At 56.1% G+C, this 15,407-nt stretch overlaps 6 protein-coding genes across 6 annotated transcripts; 3 read left to right on the top strand and 3 right to left on the bottom strand.

The window, feature by feature from the left end:
* Positions 1-978: 978 nt before the first annotated feature.
* On the top strand, positions 979-2,293 carry ACO1O0_004610 (glycosyltransferase family 15 protein; the record flags this gene model as incomplete). Its single annotated transcript, XM_083194049.1, has 2 exons — positions 979-1,514; positions 1,573-2,293. The coding sequence occupies 2 exons, from the start codon at positions 979-981 to the stop codon at positions 2,291-2,293; spliced, it is 1,257 nt and encodes a 418-aa protein (XP_083050997.1).
* Positions 2,294-2,978: 685 nt separating this feature from the next.
* ACO1O0_004609 (phosphoenolpyruvate synthase) lies at positions 2,979-5,492 on the top strand (the record flags this gene model as incomplete). The annotated part of the gene is made up of 1 exon (XM_083194048.1): positions 2,979-5,492. One exon carries the CDS (start codon positions 2,979-2,981, stop codon positions 5,490-5,492), a length of 2,514 nt encoding a protein of 837 aa, XP_083050996.1.
* Positions 5,493-5,682: 190 nt separating this feature from the next.
* ACO1O0_004608 (lactate/malate dehydrogenase family protein) lies at positions 5,683-6,675 on the bottom strand (the record flags this gene model as incomplete). Its single annotated transcript, XM_083194047.1, has 2 exons — positions 5,683-6,117; positions 6,172-6,675. The coding sequence occupies 2 exons, from the start codon at positions 6,673-6,675 to the stop codon at positions 5,683-5,685; spliced, it is 939 nt and encodes a 312-aa protein (XP_083050995.1).
* A 970-nt stretch (positions 6,676-7,645) lies between these two features.
* On the bottom strand, positions 7,646-8,986 carry ACO1O0_004607 (uncharacterized protein; the record flags this gene model as incomplete). Its single annotated transcript, XM_083194046.1, has 3 exons — positions 7,646-8,171; positions 8,253-8,704; positions 8,783-8,986. 3 exons carry the CDS (start codon positions 8,984-8,986, stop codon positions 7,646-7,648), a joined length of 1,182 nt encoding a protein of 393 aa, XP_083050994.1.
* Positions 8,987-10,404: 1,418 nt separating this feature from the next.
* On the bottom strand, positions 10,405-12,715 carry ACO1O0_004606 (Alpha/Beta hydrolase protein; the record flags this gene model as incomplete). Its single annotated transcript, XM_083194045.1, has 7 exons — positions 10,405-10,976; positions 11,034-11,292; positions 11,348-11,755; positions 11,821-11,872; positions 11,931-12,342; positions 12,398-12,527; positions 12,581-12,715. The coding sequence occupies 7 exons, from the start codon at positions 12,713-12,715 to the stop codon at positions 10,405-10,407; spliced, it is 1,968 nt and encodes a 655-aa protein (XP_083050993.1).
* A 788-nt stretch (positions 12,716-13,503) lies between these two features.
* Positions 13,504-14,343, top strand: ACO1O0_004605 (sulfotransferase family protein; the record flags this gene model as incomplete). Its single annotated transcript, XM_083194044.1, has 1 exon — positions 13,504-14,343. One exon carries the CDS (start codon positions 13,504-13,506, stop codon positions 14,341-14,343), a length of 840 nt encoding a protein of 279 aa, XP_083050992.1.
* Positions 14,344-15,407: the final 1,064 nt, after the last annotated feature.

Genomic DNA, 15,407 nt, shown 5'->3' with positions numbered 1-15,407 from the left:
TCGTTTTTGCTACAGCTTCTCGTTGGCTGAAATTCCTGACGATTCCCTGCAAAATGATCAGAAGTAGGTACGTACGAAGCACGGAGAAGCTTATGGCAGCTAAGGAGATTGCTTTTTGACCTGCAGGGTTCAGGGAATGGCTGCTCCATCCACTCTCTTTCGTCCTCCATCAACACCCCCTGGTCCTCACTAATACCTTTATGGGCGTAGCGCCGCCATAAATATCCGTGATTTTAACTGCTTGAGATAAATACCTAGTAGCGCGGTCATCTACAGGAGGCCCTCGTACATAGTATTAATCAAAGGAAGCCGTCGTATATAGTAGTTAGTATAGCAGGCCTAGGGGAATCTATAGCATTAATCATAACCCTGACCCTAGAACTGATATAGGGAGAATATTGGTATGCTTCTGCGCTGGTATATACTTGGCTCATCTCATTAACTGTTGTAGGCTACCAGCCAAGTCACTTGCATGGTTGGGGTTGGTTATAGGTGACGATCGACGGCGTAACTCCACCAAAAGCAAAGTCACTACGGATAGCTCGAACTTTTTATGCAAAAGTAGAGAAAGATACCCGGCTGGTACGAATAGCTTAGGCACAATAGTCAATAAGATCCGTGTACTGTCATAAGGTTACCTGTCCGTTATGATAGGATTTCTCCAGCAAATTATGTAGATCTCGAGAAGTCGAAGTCGCATATAATTTATTTGGCGGCGCTACGCCTGTAAAGGTATTAATTAGTATGGAACAGTGGGGTGTCAATGGAGGACGAAAAAGGTGTCGGAAAAGACAGACTCGGACAATTTGGCCCCCTGAGACTTGCTTGATCCAACAGCTTGCCATGGAGCTCCCCTCTCGACCTCCGAGCTGACAGCACATAATCGACGCTGGTGCTATGGCTCACCGACGCCTGCGGCCTGAGAGCCCAACGCCATCTCTCCCGATCCTCCAGGCGGCGCGTGCGCGTCCAGCTCCCATGAGATACCGAGTACGACGCCTGGCCCAGGCCATAGCTCGCCGCTGGAAGCTCTTGACCGCTGTAACGGTGGTTCTCGCCCTCGAGGTAATCATTCACGTACGAAGCTTCGCGATCACCCGCCCTGCGACGAACCTCGACCCGCCATTCCACATCGGCTGCCAGGAGCCCATCCTGAACACTACGGCGAGGGCAAATGCAGCCTTTGTCATGCTCGCTCGCAACTCGGACGTCGACGGCGCTATAGACAGCATACGCAGCGTGCAGCAGCAGTTCAATCAGCACTTTGGATACCCATGGGTGTTCCTTAACGACAAGGAGTGGTCGTCCGACTTCAAGAGACGGGTCGGCGAGGCTATAAGCGAAGGTGGCGGTGCCTCCGACGTGGGCTTCGAGACCATCTCTCCGGGCATGTGGGGATATCCGGGCTGGATTGATCAGGACGAGGCACGCAAGTGCATGGCCGACATGAAGAGGAGGAAGATCAGCTACGCGGGCAAGGAGAGCTACCACCACATGTGTCGCTTCAACTCTGGGTGAGTATCAGGCTTTGTTGGCGATTGGAGCAACATCCGCTGACGGTTATTGATGCAGATTCTTTTTCGACCACCCGGCATTACTCAACTACAAGTGGTATTGGCGCGTGGAACCTGACATCCAGTTTACATGTGCCATTACTTACGACCCGTTCGTCGAGATGGAACGTAACGATAAGCGGTACGGATATACTATTGCGCTTTGGGAGCTAGGTAAGACGGTTCCCTCGCTGTTCCGGAAGCTGTCCGAGTACAAGATGCGAAAGCACATCCCCACGACATCGCTCTGGACGGCCATGATGGACCCGTCCTATCTCCCGTGGCCGATACGCCGCCTCACCTGGTGGATCCGCAACCACGATCCGTACGGCGACCTCTGGAACATGTGCCACTTCTGGTCCAATTTCGAGATTGCCGACATGGAGTTCTTCCGGTCACCCGAGTACCGCGACATCTTCCGTTTCCTCGACGAGGACGGCGGCTTCTACTACGAGCGCTGGGGCGACGCCCCCGTCCACAGCCTCGCTGCGGCGCTGCTGCTGCGCCCGGAGCAAGTCCACCACTTTGCCGACTTTGGCTACGTCCACAAGCCCTTCCAGTACTGCACCCACGCCCCGACCGACGAGGCCCTGAAGCGCGGCGAGCTGGTGCCCAGTTTCAAGGGGCGCGACGTGGGAGCGGCACCGGAGCGGGAACTCGGGTGTAATTGCAACTGCGACCCCAGCATTGAGATGATTGTGCCGACGTGCTTTAACAGGATTAGGAGTACAGTCATGTGAAATACAGAGGCGCCGTCATTCTTCTCGATATGGACTAGTTTTCTAGTTCTCGTGAGATGCCCTGCCAGACCCCAGACAGGTAGGGCTCATCTCTTGGGTACTCCGTACCCGTGGGGGAAAGGAGAAGGAGCCCTGGTTCGATTGGAACCCTCCTTGGATGGGCCAGCCTGCCTCAAGCTGGGTGAAGAAAGATATCGGTCCTCCCCGACCCTCCAACATTAGCCTATTTGCCAGGGCTCCAACTACCAACTATGGGTGATGGAAGTCGCCGGGAGGCGCCTCAAGACTGCGGGCTCGGCCATACGCTCGGTAGCGATCGGGTATATGGCCAGACGATTCGGCTCACGGAGATTGTCATCTGGGCGTACGGGCGACCGTGTCTTCCATGACGTGAACATTTTTGTTAGTCGGAAGCCCATGTTGCCCAACTCAATTAGACCTGAAAGGCAAATGGTTCATGCTGACCCCGTGCAAACCGGTAGAGTTTAGCTCGCCTCGTCCTAGCCCACGTTCAAGCGGGAGGGATCAGCATCATCAGCAGATCATTACATACGATGGCATTCCTATTTCCACAATTTAGACCTTGGTAGCATTGCCCCTCTTGTGCCACCGCCGAGTTGACTGGGAGCTTCAATGGCTGTCTCTGGAGCTGGGCCAACCTTGCTAAGCTAACGAAGCTTGAAAGATGGGCTTCATTGGCATCGAGGTTTTTCATAAACGCGGTAATGCTGATGCTAGGATCTCACTCAGCAATTATGTCGGTGACACAGTGAACTTGAACGGAGAAGCAGCCGATATACACCAGAAGAAGATGCCAGGCAACAAAGAATTCGTCCGCAACTTCGAGACGCTGGTGCGAAGTGATGGCGCCATTGTCGGAGGCAAGAATTCCTCTTTGGGGGAGATGATCAGCTCCCTCGGGGCTAAGGGGATTCCCGTTCCACCTGGGTTCGCGACCACCTCTCTCACGTACTGGCATTACGTCGACGCCAACAACATCCGCGAGAAGATTGCCGACCTCGTCAAGGAGTGGCAGTCCGGCAAGATCAGCCTCGCCGAGACTGGCCACTCAGTACGTAGCCTCTTTCTGCGCGGGAACTGGCCAGAAGATGCCGCCCAGGCCATCAAAACATCGTACCGCGAGCTCTCGGCCAAGGCCGGCGTCGACAACCTCGGCGTGGCCGTCCGCTCCAGCGCAACGGCGGAGGATCTGCCTGACGCGAGTTTTGCTGGCCAGCAGGAGACGTTCCTCAACATCTCGGGAGAGAATGCGCTGATGGATGCGTGCCGACGCTGCTATGCGTCGCTCTTCACCAACAGAGCCATCAGCTACCGCCAGAACAAGGGCTTCGACCACATGGCCGTCGCGCTGTCGATTGGCATCCAGCGCATGGTCCGATCCGACGCCGGTGGCTCCGGCGTCATGTTCTCTATCGACACCGAGAGCGGCTTTGACAAGGTCGTGCTCATCAACGCCGCATGGGGACTCGGCGAGACTGTCGTGCAGGGCACCGTCAACCCCGACGAGTACCAGGTCTTCAAGCCGCTGTTGGACGACAGCAAGTTGGTGCCGATCCTGGAGAAGAGGCTGGGCGAGAAGGCAACCAAGATGGTGTACGGGAACGACGACATGCCGACTCGCTATGTGCCCACCTCCAAGGCAGAGCGGGCCTCGTTTGTGCTCAAGGACCAGGAGATCCTCCAGCTAGCACGCTGGGCATGCACGATTGAGAAGCATTACGGATGCCCCATGGACATGGAGTGGGCCAAGGATGGCATCACGGGGGAGCTGTTCATTGTCCAGGCCCGGCCCGAGACAGTCCAGTCGCACCGCGACGCCGCCGTCTTCAAGACCTACCAGGTCGGGAAGAAGGGGGCTGTCTTGACCAAGGGCCTCTCGGTGGGCGATGCCGCTGTCTCAGGACGCGTCTGCCTCATCGAAAGCGCTGGGGATATTGACAAGTTTGTCAACGGCTCCATCCTCGTGACGGGGTCGACTGATCCAGACTGGGTGCCCATGATGAAGCGAGCAGCCGCCATCATCACAGACCACGGCGGACGGACGTCCCACGCCGCCATCGTCAGCCGCGAGCTCGGCCTACCGGCTGTAGTGGGCACGGGAAATGCCACCTACATACTGCATTCGGGCCAGGATGTCACCGTCTCGTGCGCCGAGGGTGACAACGGATTCGTCTACGATGGCATTTCGGACATCAAGACCTCGACTGTGGACCTCTCCAACCTCCCAGATACCAAGACCAATGTTATGCTGAACCTTGCCAATCCTGCTGCCGCCTACCGCTGGTGGCGACTCCCTGCCAATGGCATTGGCCTCGCGCGGATGGAGTTTGTCGTCACCAATGCTATCCAGGTCCACCCCATGGCGCTTGTCCACTTTGACAGGCTGAAGGACACGGCAGCCAAGGAGGAGATTGCCCGGCTGACGGTCGGATACACCCACAAGCCCGACTACTTTGTGGATAAGCTGGCACACGGCCTGTCCTCGCTGTGCGCGGCCGTGTACCCCAGGCCGGCCATCATCCGCATGAGCGACTTCAAGACCAACGAGTACAGCGGTCTGATCGGCGGCGCCGAGTTCGAGCCCAAGGAAGAGAACCCCATGTTGGGCTTCCGCGGCGCCTCGCGCTACTACTCGCCGCGGTACAAGGAGGGTTTCGCGCTCGAGTGCCGGGCCATCAAGCGGATGCGCGAGGAGATTGGGCTGACCAACGCCATCGTCATGATACCGTTCTGCCGCACGGCGGGCGAGGCGCGCCAGGTGCTGGAGGTGATGGCCGAGAACGGGCTCAAGCGCGGCGTCAACGGCCTAGAGGTGTACGTCATGTGCGAGATCCCGTCCAACGTCATCCTAGCGGCCACGTTTACCGAGTACTTTGACGGCTTCTCCATCGGGTCCAACGATCTGACGCAGCTGACGCTGGGCGTGGACCGCGACTCGGGCGAGCTGGCGGATCTGTTCAACGAGCAGGATGAGGCGGTCAAGTGGATGATTGCCCAGGTCATCTCGGTGGCGCGCCAGAAGGGCCGCAAGATTGGCATCTGCGGCCAGGCGCCTAGCGACCACCCGGAGTTTGCCAAGTTCCTCGTCGACGCTGGCATCAACTCCATCTCGGTCAGCCCGGATAGCTTTGTCGCGGTCAAGAAGAATGTTGTCGAGATGGAGAAGGGGAAGAAGTAGGGCCTGGTCGTTGAAGGTATATAGGCAAAAAGATCTATTCCAGAGAGTTTTCGTCTTTAATTTACTCGAGGTTTTTCAATGTAAAGTTCATCACAATAGTTGCAGATGGCTCCTGGATAAATTCATTCATATGAGTCAAATCATTGTTATTATGATAAGTACACAGCATTCTTTCAACATGTAGCTTCGCTCAATCTTCATTGGCCCGATCCACCTGGGCCTTCAACAACCGGGCCGAGCGGTCAATGGCAGACTCCTCCTCCTTGCTCAGGGGCATCTTGATGGAGCTCACGATCCCCCTCCTCCCCAGGATGACGGGCAGGCTGAAGCAGCAGCCATACTCGGGCTGGAAGTGGCTGACGGCACGGACGTTGCGCTTGTCCAGGAGGATGGAGGAGCAGATGCTGGAGACGGTGGAGCCGATGCCAAAGGGCATGGTACCCTTGGCGTGGATGATGCTGTCGGAGCGAGTCTTGCATTCCACCTCCAGAGCTTCGCGATCGACCGCATCGGGCGGCAGAGAGACGTCGATGGGGACACCGCCGATGGTGGCAGATGACCATGCGACCACCTGGGCATCACCGTGGACACCCAGCACGTAGATGTCGATGGAGTTAGCGGCAACCTGGGCTTGGGATCAGCATGCCCTGGATCATCGATCCATGTCTTGGTAACTCACCTCAACCTTATCCCCCAGCAGCCCCCGGATCCGCACCGAGTCCAGGAACGTCCCCGACCCTATGACCTGGGCGCTGGGCAGTCCCGAGATCTCCTTGGCGATGGAAGTGACCATGTCAACGGGATTGGCCACAAGCAGAAGGATGGCATCGGACTTGAAGGGCGTCATGGCATCGATGATGTTGCGCACAATGGCAAGGTTGTGGTACATGTGCTGGATCTGGGTCTCTCCCCGAGGGTACTTGGACCCGGCGGCCACGATGGCGATGTCGCACTGGCCTGCCTCATGGTACGTGCCCGACCGGATGCGCGTGTTCCTCCTGTTGCTGTAGGCGGCGTCGGAGAGATCGCGAACATGGCCATCCCGTCGCCCGACGTCGGAGTCGACCAGGAGGATCTCGCTGGCGACGGAGCTGAGCGTCAGGGCGTAGGCGGCTGCGGCGCCCACGGAGCCGACGCCGACAATGGCGATGCGCGAGGAGGGCTTGGAGGTCGGAAACGACATTGTTCACTCTGTCACAGATCTCGGAGAGGTAGTAGATAGGGGTGTGTTGACGGAGCTTGGCTTCTTCTATCTTGCTGCGCCCCGAGGATATACACCAATGGAGGGTTCCACGGCGCGTAGACGGCGCCTGGCCTAGACTCCTGAGGTGGCTTGAGCGGTGATGTAAGGCGCCCTCATGCGTTGCATCATGGAATGGATTGGAAAATGCCGGCTTCCCGTGGGCGGATTATACTTCAGTAGCGGGAGATGCTATTTCCCCTTGTTTGGCTTGGTGGGTGTTGGTCCCCGAGTTGGTGGCTTCACTGGGGCATGAGGGATACTAGGATGGAGGAGAACGAGTGCCGGGTTTATTATCGTTATCTAGGTATGCACATCAAGGCTTCGAAGCAAGTGTCTGTCATGACCACCACTCATCATACTACGTATACCACCGGTATATCACACCACTACTCCAACAATGAGCCCATCCCCTCCATCAGCAGCATGCTCATTACCAAACTCGCCCAGACCCTTGCATCCGTAGTAAAAACAATTATCAGTTGATATGCGCCCCTAACATCTCTAACAAAGGGACAGAAACCAGGACGAGGAGCGGGAACGGAGGCGGCCGGGCATCTAAACCGGTGGTGGGGCCGGGAGCCGCCGGAGGTGGAAACAGATCGCCGTCTTCAGCAGTAGGGAAATAAATTGAACAGAAAAGCCAAAAAAAAACCCCCCAAAATTAAAAAAAAACATACAACAGCCGGTATTCGCTGGTCGTCACCGACCCAACTACTAATCAGCCCCTCAGCGGCTTGACTCTGGGAGAGCGGACGGGATCCCGTATTTTCCACTGGGTATGGTCGTATGTGCTAGGTATCTAAGAAATTAAATCTTATATCCCGCTTGGCAATGGCGATTCGCGTCTCTCAGTCGCCTTCGTACACATGAGGCTCATGGGCTCTCCCACAGTCCAGGTTCCATTGCATTGCTATGAAAATGATCTTTGCGGTTTGTCTTGCTCCAGGCCCTTGGGGTTCATCTCTTGTAATAAAATACTCTCGCCGCTTGTGTTATCCCCTGGCCCTCGCAATGGGTACTCCCTTGCCGGAACCTCGTCATCCCCCATGCCCCAGGCTTGCTGCTCGTATATATATATCGAGGGCGTGGAGCTCCGACCAGCTGAGCTCCCCCTGTCCCGGGGACGGCTGGTCTCACGTTTTCCATTGGGGAAGCTGCGGAGTGGAGCAGTACTTTCTATGGCCCTCGACTTGGTCGGATCATAGTGGCTGGTCCCCGTGTCGTGGGTGCTGCTCAATGCCTGGAGGAATCTCGTGAGTCCCAGCCAGCGACCAACGAGGGCCACCACTGGCAGCATGGTGGGGAGACAGGCCGAGATGACGCCCGCCGAGATCTCAATGGCCGTCCATCCCACTGTCGGGGTGAGTGTATATGTTGGGTCGTCGGGGTCGTACGTGAGGAGGACACTGACTCGGTAGGCGGACGCGAAGACGACGCTGCTATCAGGTCAGCCTAGCTTGTTAGTGTTGCCAGCAGGCAGCGCGTCATACAATCCTCCAAGACCAAAACTCACACACACGCCGATCTTGATGCCCTTCCTCGCCTGAAGCCTCCATATGTGTGGCGCGGGGAGCAGCAAGATCATCAGATCTGTGATAATGGTCGACACCCCATTGGCAATCCATGTGCCTGTCTGGCTAATGCAACGCCCGGGGACATCTGGATACCATAGCTTCTCCACGGGAGCGCAGGTGAAGATGAAGAGGAAGGTGACACAGGCGACCCAGGACATGACGAGGATCCCGATGGCATAGGCCGTGACTTTAAAGTGCCTGACGCGAAAGACGCGGTAGTACATGAGCAGCACGCTCAGCTTCGTCCACCCCAAAGACCAGGCGTAGAGTGTCTCGGCCGCAACCAGCTCCTTGAGCATCACGATGACGCGCTCGGGGTCGACGACGTCGGCGTGGAGTCCGAGACCACACGACCGCATGTCAAAGAGGAGTCCCAACGCCGCCATACTCCATAACTACAAGTCGTCGCCGCCCGTCAGAACTAGCACATTTCGAGGGCCTAGGGAGTGAGCGAGTATGGGAGTCGGGCTTACCCCGGAGAAGGCAACCATCCAGTCATCCCACCACCATGACATGGAGTTGAGTCGCCGGGCGAGGAGGCGTAAGATGACGGACGCGATGCCTAGGGCAGTTGCACCGCTGGCCACAGAAACGAGCCACGGCTGGGCATTGTAGGGATGGTAGCCCGGCAGGCCTGGCAGGTCTGATTCGGACGGCGGCCTGCTCTCTCCCACCATGGCGGCGGACTGGCGACGGGAGAGTGCTCAGAAGAGACAGGACGGGGAGCAGGGGACAGGAGATTTCCCCATGCTTGATGTGAGCCCCTGGTGATGTTGATGCTTTGACTTTCTAGCCATTCTGAATTTCCAAATTCCTGGGGACGTACGCTGGATATGCAATTCCCGCCTGGGTGGGTTGCAACCTGCTCAAAGCCCTGCCATATGGTCATGTCAGCCTGGCGCTGACGCTTGCTGAAAGAGTCGTCCTACTCGTGGTGGATGCCCCCCAGCAAGCGGCTTTTGCCGGACAGTCGATCCATATTTGGGAATCGTTGACAGACTCGGCATGGCAGCCCAAGGTTGACCCTCACCTCGGACCCAATCTGTGTCCTCAATCGGCAATTCCCTGTGATAAACCCTGCTGTTGGGGCTAACGAGCTGGAAGGTGCGAGAGCCCGAGAAGGCTGGGGGTCTAAAACCCATCTGCCTGCCACCCCGCATCAACGAAATTCTCACAACTTCAGCTTCAATTTCCCATGGATCAATTTCTTACCCTGAGCTCACCGTCAGGACGCTAGGTTGTTTAATTTCCCAATCCGTTTGCTCCTGCTTTCGATCGTCCACTATCCGCACCGAGGACTCGAGATTGGGTACGACGAACGCGAGCATCACACCATCTCCGTCTACCCCGTACTCGTGCTTTTAGTCCATCGAGTCCTCAGCTCGTTCACACATTGGGACCCCAGCATCAAACAGTCTCACCCAGGGGGAGGGGGAAACCTGGGGTCTTGGGGAACGCTAACGCCGAGTGCCGGCTTCTTACATGCCGGTTCCACCACAGCACCGCCAGCGTAGCAGCGGGGGTGATGCATCGAGGGGGACTACGGCCACGGGATTGGAGGGAAGACGCGCGACAGTCAGGGGTTCATGATCCATGGGCCCAAAGCGTCGGGTCCCGAGGCACAAGAGACGGGCTTCTTGTGAATTCATATGACAAAAGAGTATCCTCCTCGTTGGGCCCAGACGCCATCATCCATGGCGCACTCGTTAGTCCAGCCACAGAAAGATCGCTGCGCTTCTACTATGTTCGTGGTCGGGGGCCTTGCCTACACTCGGAACATTGAAAATGCGACCTCGGCTGCCGATATGATGGTCGCCAGGTACAGGCCATCAGCTATTAACCCTAGTGCCACTCATTCACATCCTTGATCCCAGCCTCCTGGCAGCGACCCTCGTGGCTCGTGGGGCGTGTCCAAGCTGTCAAAGATTCAATTTATGCAGAGATAACGTGGGAAAAGTGCCAAGATCTGGGGTTAAAGATGCAGACTTTCTATATGGATTCTAACCATTGGTAAATGGTGCTAGTAGTCTTATACAGGATACTTACTGTTTACATCATGCGAGGTTGCACACGAGAAGATGCGTCGCTCCTCTCTCTACATCACCGCCAAGACAAGAGCAGAAGCGACCAACAAGGAAACCATCATGCCGCCGCCATTCCTCGCACCCGCGTCCGGCTTGTCTCCTGCCTCCTCCGCATCACTTTGACCATCCAGCCCGCCACGAGTGCCCGCCGGCTTGACGACGACCGAGTCCTCCACAACAGCACTACCATCCGCAAGGGCTGCCAGCTGCTCATCCGTGCAGGACACGGACGCCTCGGCCACATAGCAAGTGCTCAGCTCTGGCTCCGGCACCTCGTTGGTGACGTTGCGCACGCTGTGAGGGCCCTTGCTGGCGTAGTCGGGCGTCTTGGACAGGCGGACCACTCCCGTGGCGACATCGCGCCTCGACATGGCGCGCTCGAAGACGTGGTACATCGTCTCTGGTTGGTAGCCGGCTACGCCGTGGCCGGACTGGAAGATCCGTGAGAAGGAGAGGGCGCCGTTCTCACGGACCAAGCCGCCGTCGTAGGACGAGTTGGTCATGATGGACTCGTAGCCAGCAGAGCGGAATGTCTCGGAGGAGTCAAAGTCCAGAGCAAGGGAGACGTCCTCTCCGCCAAACCCTATGAGACGGGCGTCAGCTTTGTGCCTCGTTGGCACAGTAGGCGAGTGGCACTTACAAGGACACCGAGCATCGCGATCGCCATAGGCCATAGCCACATTGACGCCGCTGGCGAGCACATTCTCTAGAGAGGACACAGTTCGGATCATTGGGTCACCGGTCGCGCCAAAGAAGGCCGCGGGTATTGCCACGGAGGCGAGGGTAAAGTTAAGCGGCACGCCGAGCTCCTCCTGGACCCATGGCTGGTTGAAGAACGTGGCTCGGTAGCTGCGGGGTTGCTGCGTGATGTTGACGTTGGTGATGTCAAACGGGGATCGCTGAGAGAGAGCGTCAGTAATTATAATGCGATGCGGCATGGTTTGATTCACCCACATTGGAATTGGCCGACAGTGCTCCCTGGATCTTGAAGTAGCAGACATTAGTGGCTGCCACACAGGCATTGTTGACCGTCTCGTTGTAGCCGAAGCTCTGGGGGTCCCCCTCCTTGGCGAGCGCGCGGCAATTGTCGATTAAGGCGTGGCATCCCTCCTTGGGGGCGGTGATGGCGGCCATGGCCTCGTTGAAAACCTCCTCGGAGTACACCTTGATGCCGTAGGTGTTGTTGTACGCGGCTTGTGGGAAGCTCTCGGCCATAATCCTCGAGTCGATACAGGCGTCCAGTAGGCCCAACGTGGCGAGGTTCAGAGTCTTGGCTTTGGCAACGGGGTGCTTGCCATGTCGAATGAGCTTGTTCTGGTCCTCAAAGTAGGAGAAGAAGGCGGGTCCAAAGAAGCCGCCATACTATACATAGAGAGTCAGAACCTGACACCTTGGGGACCCGGGGTACGGGAATTAGTGGCACTCACCGAAGCAGTCCACAGAGAAAGCTCCTGATTCTTGGTGTTTCGCTCCGGAAATCTGGAATCGGAACCAGCTAGTTAGGGTTGCGGGCGAACACAATGGACTCAGAACTCACTCGTTGATCCAGACCTGGACAAAATTCCACAAAGTCCTGGCAGCGGACATTGTGGTCAGGGTGAGAGTCTGAGCCTTCTCAAGGTCCATGGTGGCTGTTGAATCAAACGTAGCCTGCATCGTGGTGACATTGAGCGGCGGAAGCTCATCCTCACTCCCAACCGGAGTAAACACAGACGAGAGTACATCCAGGGTTCCGTTGAGGAGGCTGACATAGGAGAAGCCAGTGCCCACAGGCTGATCAATGTAGAGCATGTTGACATTGTTGTTCCAGGAGAACTCGTTGAGGGTTGTCGAGTTGGAGTCGGCGTTGACGTTGCAGGGGAAGTCGGAGATGCCATCGAAGGATGAGGAGCCAGGGCCGCCGCCGAGGTAGATGGATGTTGGTGCTGTCGTGGCATTGTTGCGAGCCTCTACCAATCCATCAGTTGGCGGCACTCAAGTGAACTAGGGAGAGTTTGAGCATACCAAAGTACCAGAAGAAGATATGGGCAGCCTGGTCGTCATCCCAACCCTGTGCGTCTTTGAGGACCTTCTTGGGGAGGGTCACGTAGCCGGCATAGGATTTGACGCCCTCTGTGGTTTCGCAGAGACTTGTCTGTTCTTGGTCAGCACGGAGAGATTTGGATTGGACGTCAATGTCTATGTAACCTCCTTGTAGGATATCTCGGCCTTATGGAGCAGTTTTGACGAGACAACCTTGTCTGGCTTTGGAGATGGAACAAAGACTTGAGCAGCCGAAAAAGCGGACCAGCCCAATCCGAGGAGGGCAGAGGTGACCTTCATGATAGATGAATGACTGTGAGGAAATGGGGACAAAGGGGAAAGTGATGAAAGATCGGAATGGGTTGGATATTAGACATCAGGAGGCCAGAGGGGGGGCAGCGGCCATATTTAAGGTGCTTCCAGTCTCTTGGTCTTTTCCACTCTAATCTGCCAAAGTGAAGCCATCCATGAACCCCGAATCTCTATTAGCAGCTTCGCCAAATCTCACGGCGGCGCAGCAGTGAGGAACACGCATAACGACGCAAGGCTCAGAGCACTTACACCAGGCTGGAGGTCAAGCCACTCTGATTTGGCGATACAACCAATCAGAGGCGCTATCTGGCCACGACAAACAGCTGGGGTGGGCCAGTCCCCAGTGAGATTTTGGCGATGTGGCCAATGGAAGCGCTGCAAATGGTGGGGCAGGACAACAACCCTGCCTACCTATATTAAGGTTAATGGTAATATCAATTGCAGCTCTCTGGTTTCATGTTGTTGATAAGCAAATATTTGGTCCCATCACCATTTACCGGTGTTTTCAATCATACAACCTGGGAATCAGCGGATAATACTCTGTGTTCTTCACACCGCGCGGTCATCAGGGACAAAGGGCTTGCGGGTTCCCTCCATCCAGCCATCCATATTGTCGATCAGCCCGTAGCACAGCACAGCCACCTGCATCGATGTCCCACCACCACCTACCTGTACGGGGTACAAAGTACAAATCATCATAACCATGAAGCCCCGGACGACTCCTATCCTTCGGCTTTGGCTTCTTGCTCCAGACCTGTTCCTTTAAGCCTCTGACCATGACCCCTAATTTCCAGCCGTTCGCCAAGGGACCTCCACGCCCCAAGCAGATCCTGTCCCTGGGCTTCTATCGAACAGGTTCACTGTCTCTCAAGGAGGCCCTCACAATCCTCGGATACAAGGACGTCTTCCACTCGGAGGACATTCGAGAGCTTCCCGGCTTTGTCGGCTTTGGAGCTCCCGCCGACGACAACATTCCATCCCTGCCGACATACACGGGCAAGACGTGGTCCCGCGACCAATGGGACCAGTACTTTGGCCCATGCGAGGCCCTGACAGACGTCACTGTCTACTCTCTGCCTCTACTTCGTGCGTACCCAGAGGCCCAGGTCATCCTCGTCCACCGCGAGTTCGACTCGTGGGCTGAGAGCTACCTGCGCACCCTCGCCATCCCCTCAGCGCGGGGCCTCACCCCCTGGCTGAGCTGTCACATCTTCGAGCCCGTTCTAGGCCTCCGCGTCACGCAGACCCTGTGGAACTTTTACATGGGCCTCTTTGGCGTGTGCGACGTGGGCAAGGCTATGGACCGCCGCGTCATGCGCGCCGGCTACGACAGGCACTACGACATCATCCGGCACATGGTCCCTGCAGATCGCCTGCTGGACATTGAGCTCGCCGACCTGGGCTGGGAGCCGCTGTGCGAGTTTCTCAGAAAGGAGGTGCCCGACGTGCCGTTCCCGCGCAGCAACGAGTCGCGCATCTGCCAGAACATGGTGGCCCAGCTGCACTGGATCACTATTGGGGGAGGGCTCCTCAAGATCCTGCTCGGCCTGGGGGCGAGTGTTGGAGTTGGTTTTGCTACCATGTGGATTGCGCGGCTCGGGGGATGGACGGCGTGAGCAGCAAGAATGGCGCCAATTTGTGAAACGCGGGATACATCCGTGTGTACATGTAGGTGCGTATATACTCATGTTCCCGCGCGGAAGTGTAGAAACAACAAGATATTGAATACTGTAGTTCTATCTACCTGTACATGTCCGCATGGGCCGGTATCAGCAAGACGGTGCTAACCGCAACGCGGAGAGGACTAGATGGAAAGGATGGAGAAGTAAGAGGCCAAGATCTGCCCCAGGATCCATGGCGTATGTACATTTCCATTCCTTCTCATTTTCAGAGCTGTGTCTGCACATTATTTTGTATGTATTAGTCTTGATCTGCATGTATTGAGCTGGCTCTTAGTAGTGTGGGCCGCAGAAGAACATATCCATGCTGCTGCTGCCTCGCACTATCAGGGCCTGAGCGGCATAGCACACGCGACAGTCCAGGCTTACCTGAGTGAAATCACTTGTTGAGGCTGTTCAGAGCAGAATTCAATGCCTTAGAAATAGTCTCGAAATCCATCTACTGGCGATCGAGTGTGTGCGAACCGTGTCACAGTCGTCAACGTTCCTCTCAAACAAACAATTGAACACAGTTGAACGGGGTTACCAGGAATCCTTGACCCTTGTAATGTTAAACAGCATACTCCGCTCTTTGAAAGATTATAATTTGCCCCTAAGATGAGTGATTTTCGCTTGCTATAATCTGACCGTCTGATGGAGGATTCCACGAGAGTCGCTCTCGAAACACTCCACCGCTGCCCCTCCCCCCTTTCAAAAAGTAAGAGATCTTCAGGAAGCGTCTTTTTTGTTTCATCTACTTCATGTATATTTTAAAGACCAAGTTCAATTGAACCTCTCCCAGGATGCAAAAACGTCCGTTGTGCGGAACAGCGCCTATGTCCAGTGGATTGCCCACATGTACAGGTAAGCAGACTAAGCAGCTGGGGATAGTCTCGTGAGCAATTGGAATTATTATCGCTTGGGCTTTTCATCAGTAGTACTGCTAGTATTTATGTGAGTCTACAACATGAGATAGTCTGACAAAGGCCACGAGTCTGTTGTATCCGAACGGTTGAAGCCCC

Source organism: Amphichorda felina, assembly GCF_050947745.1.
Source record: "Amphichorda felina strain 45539 chromosome Unknown scaffold_4, whole genome shotgun sequence".
NCBI lineage: Eukaryota > Fungi > Ascomycota > Sordariomycetes > Hypocreales > Bionectriaceae > Amphichorda > Amphichorda felina.
Note: the sequence above shows the minus strand (reverse complement) of the source record. Positions and strands in the feature narration are given on the sequence as shown.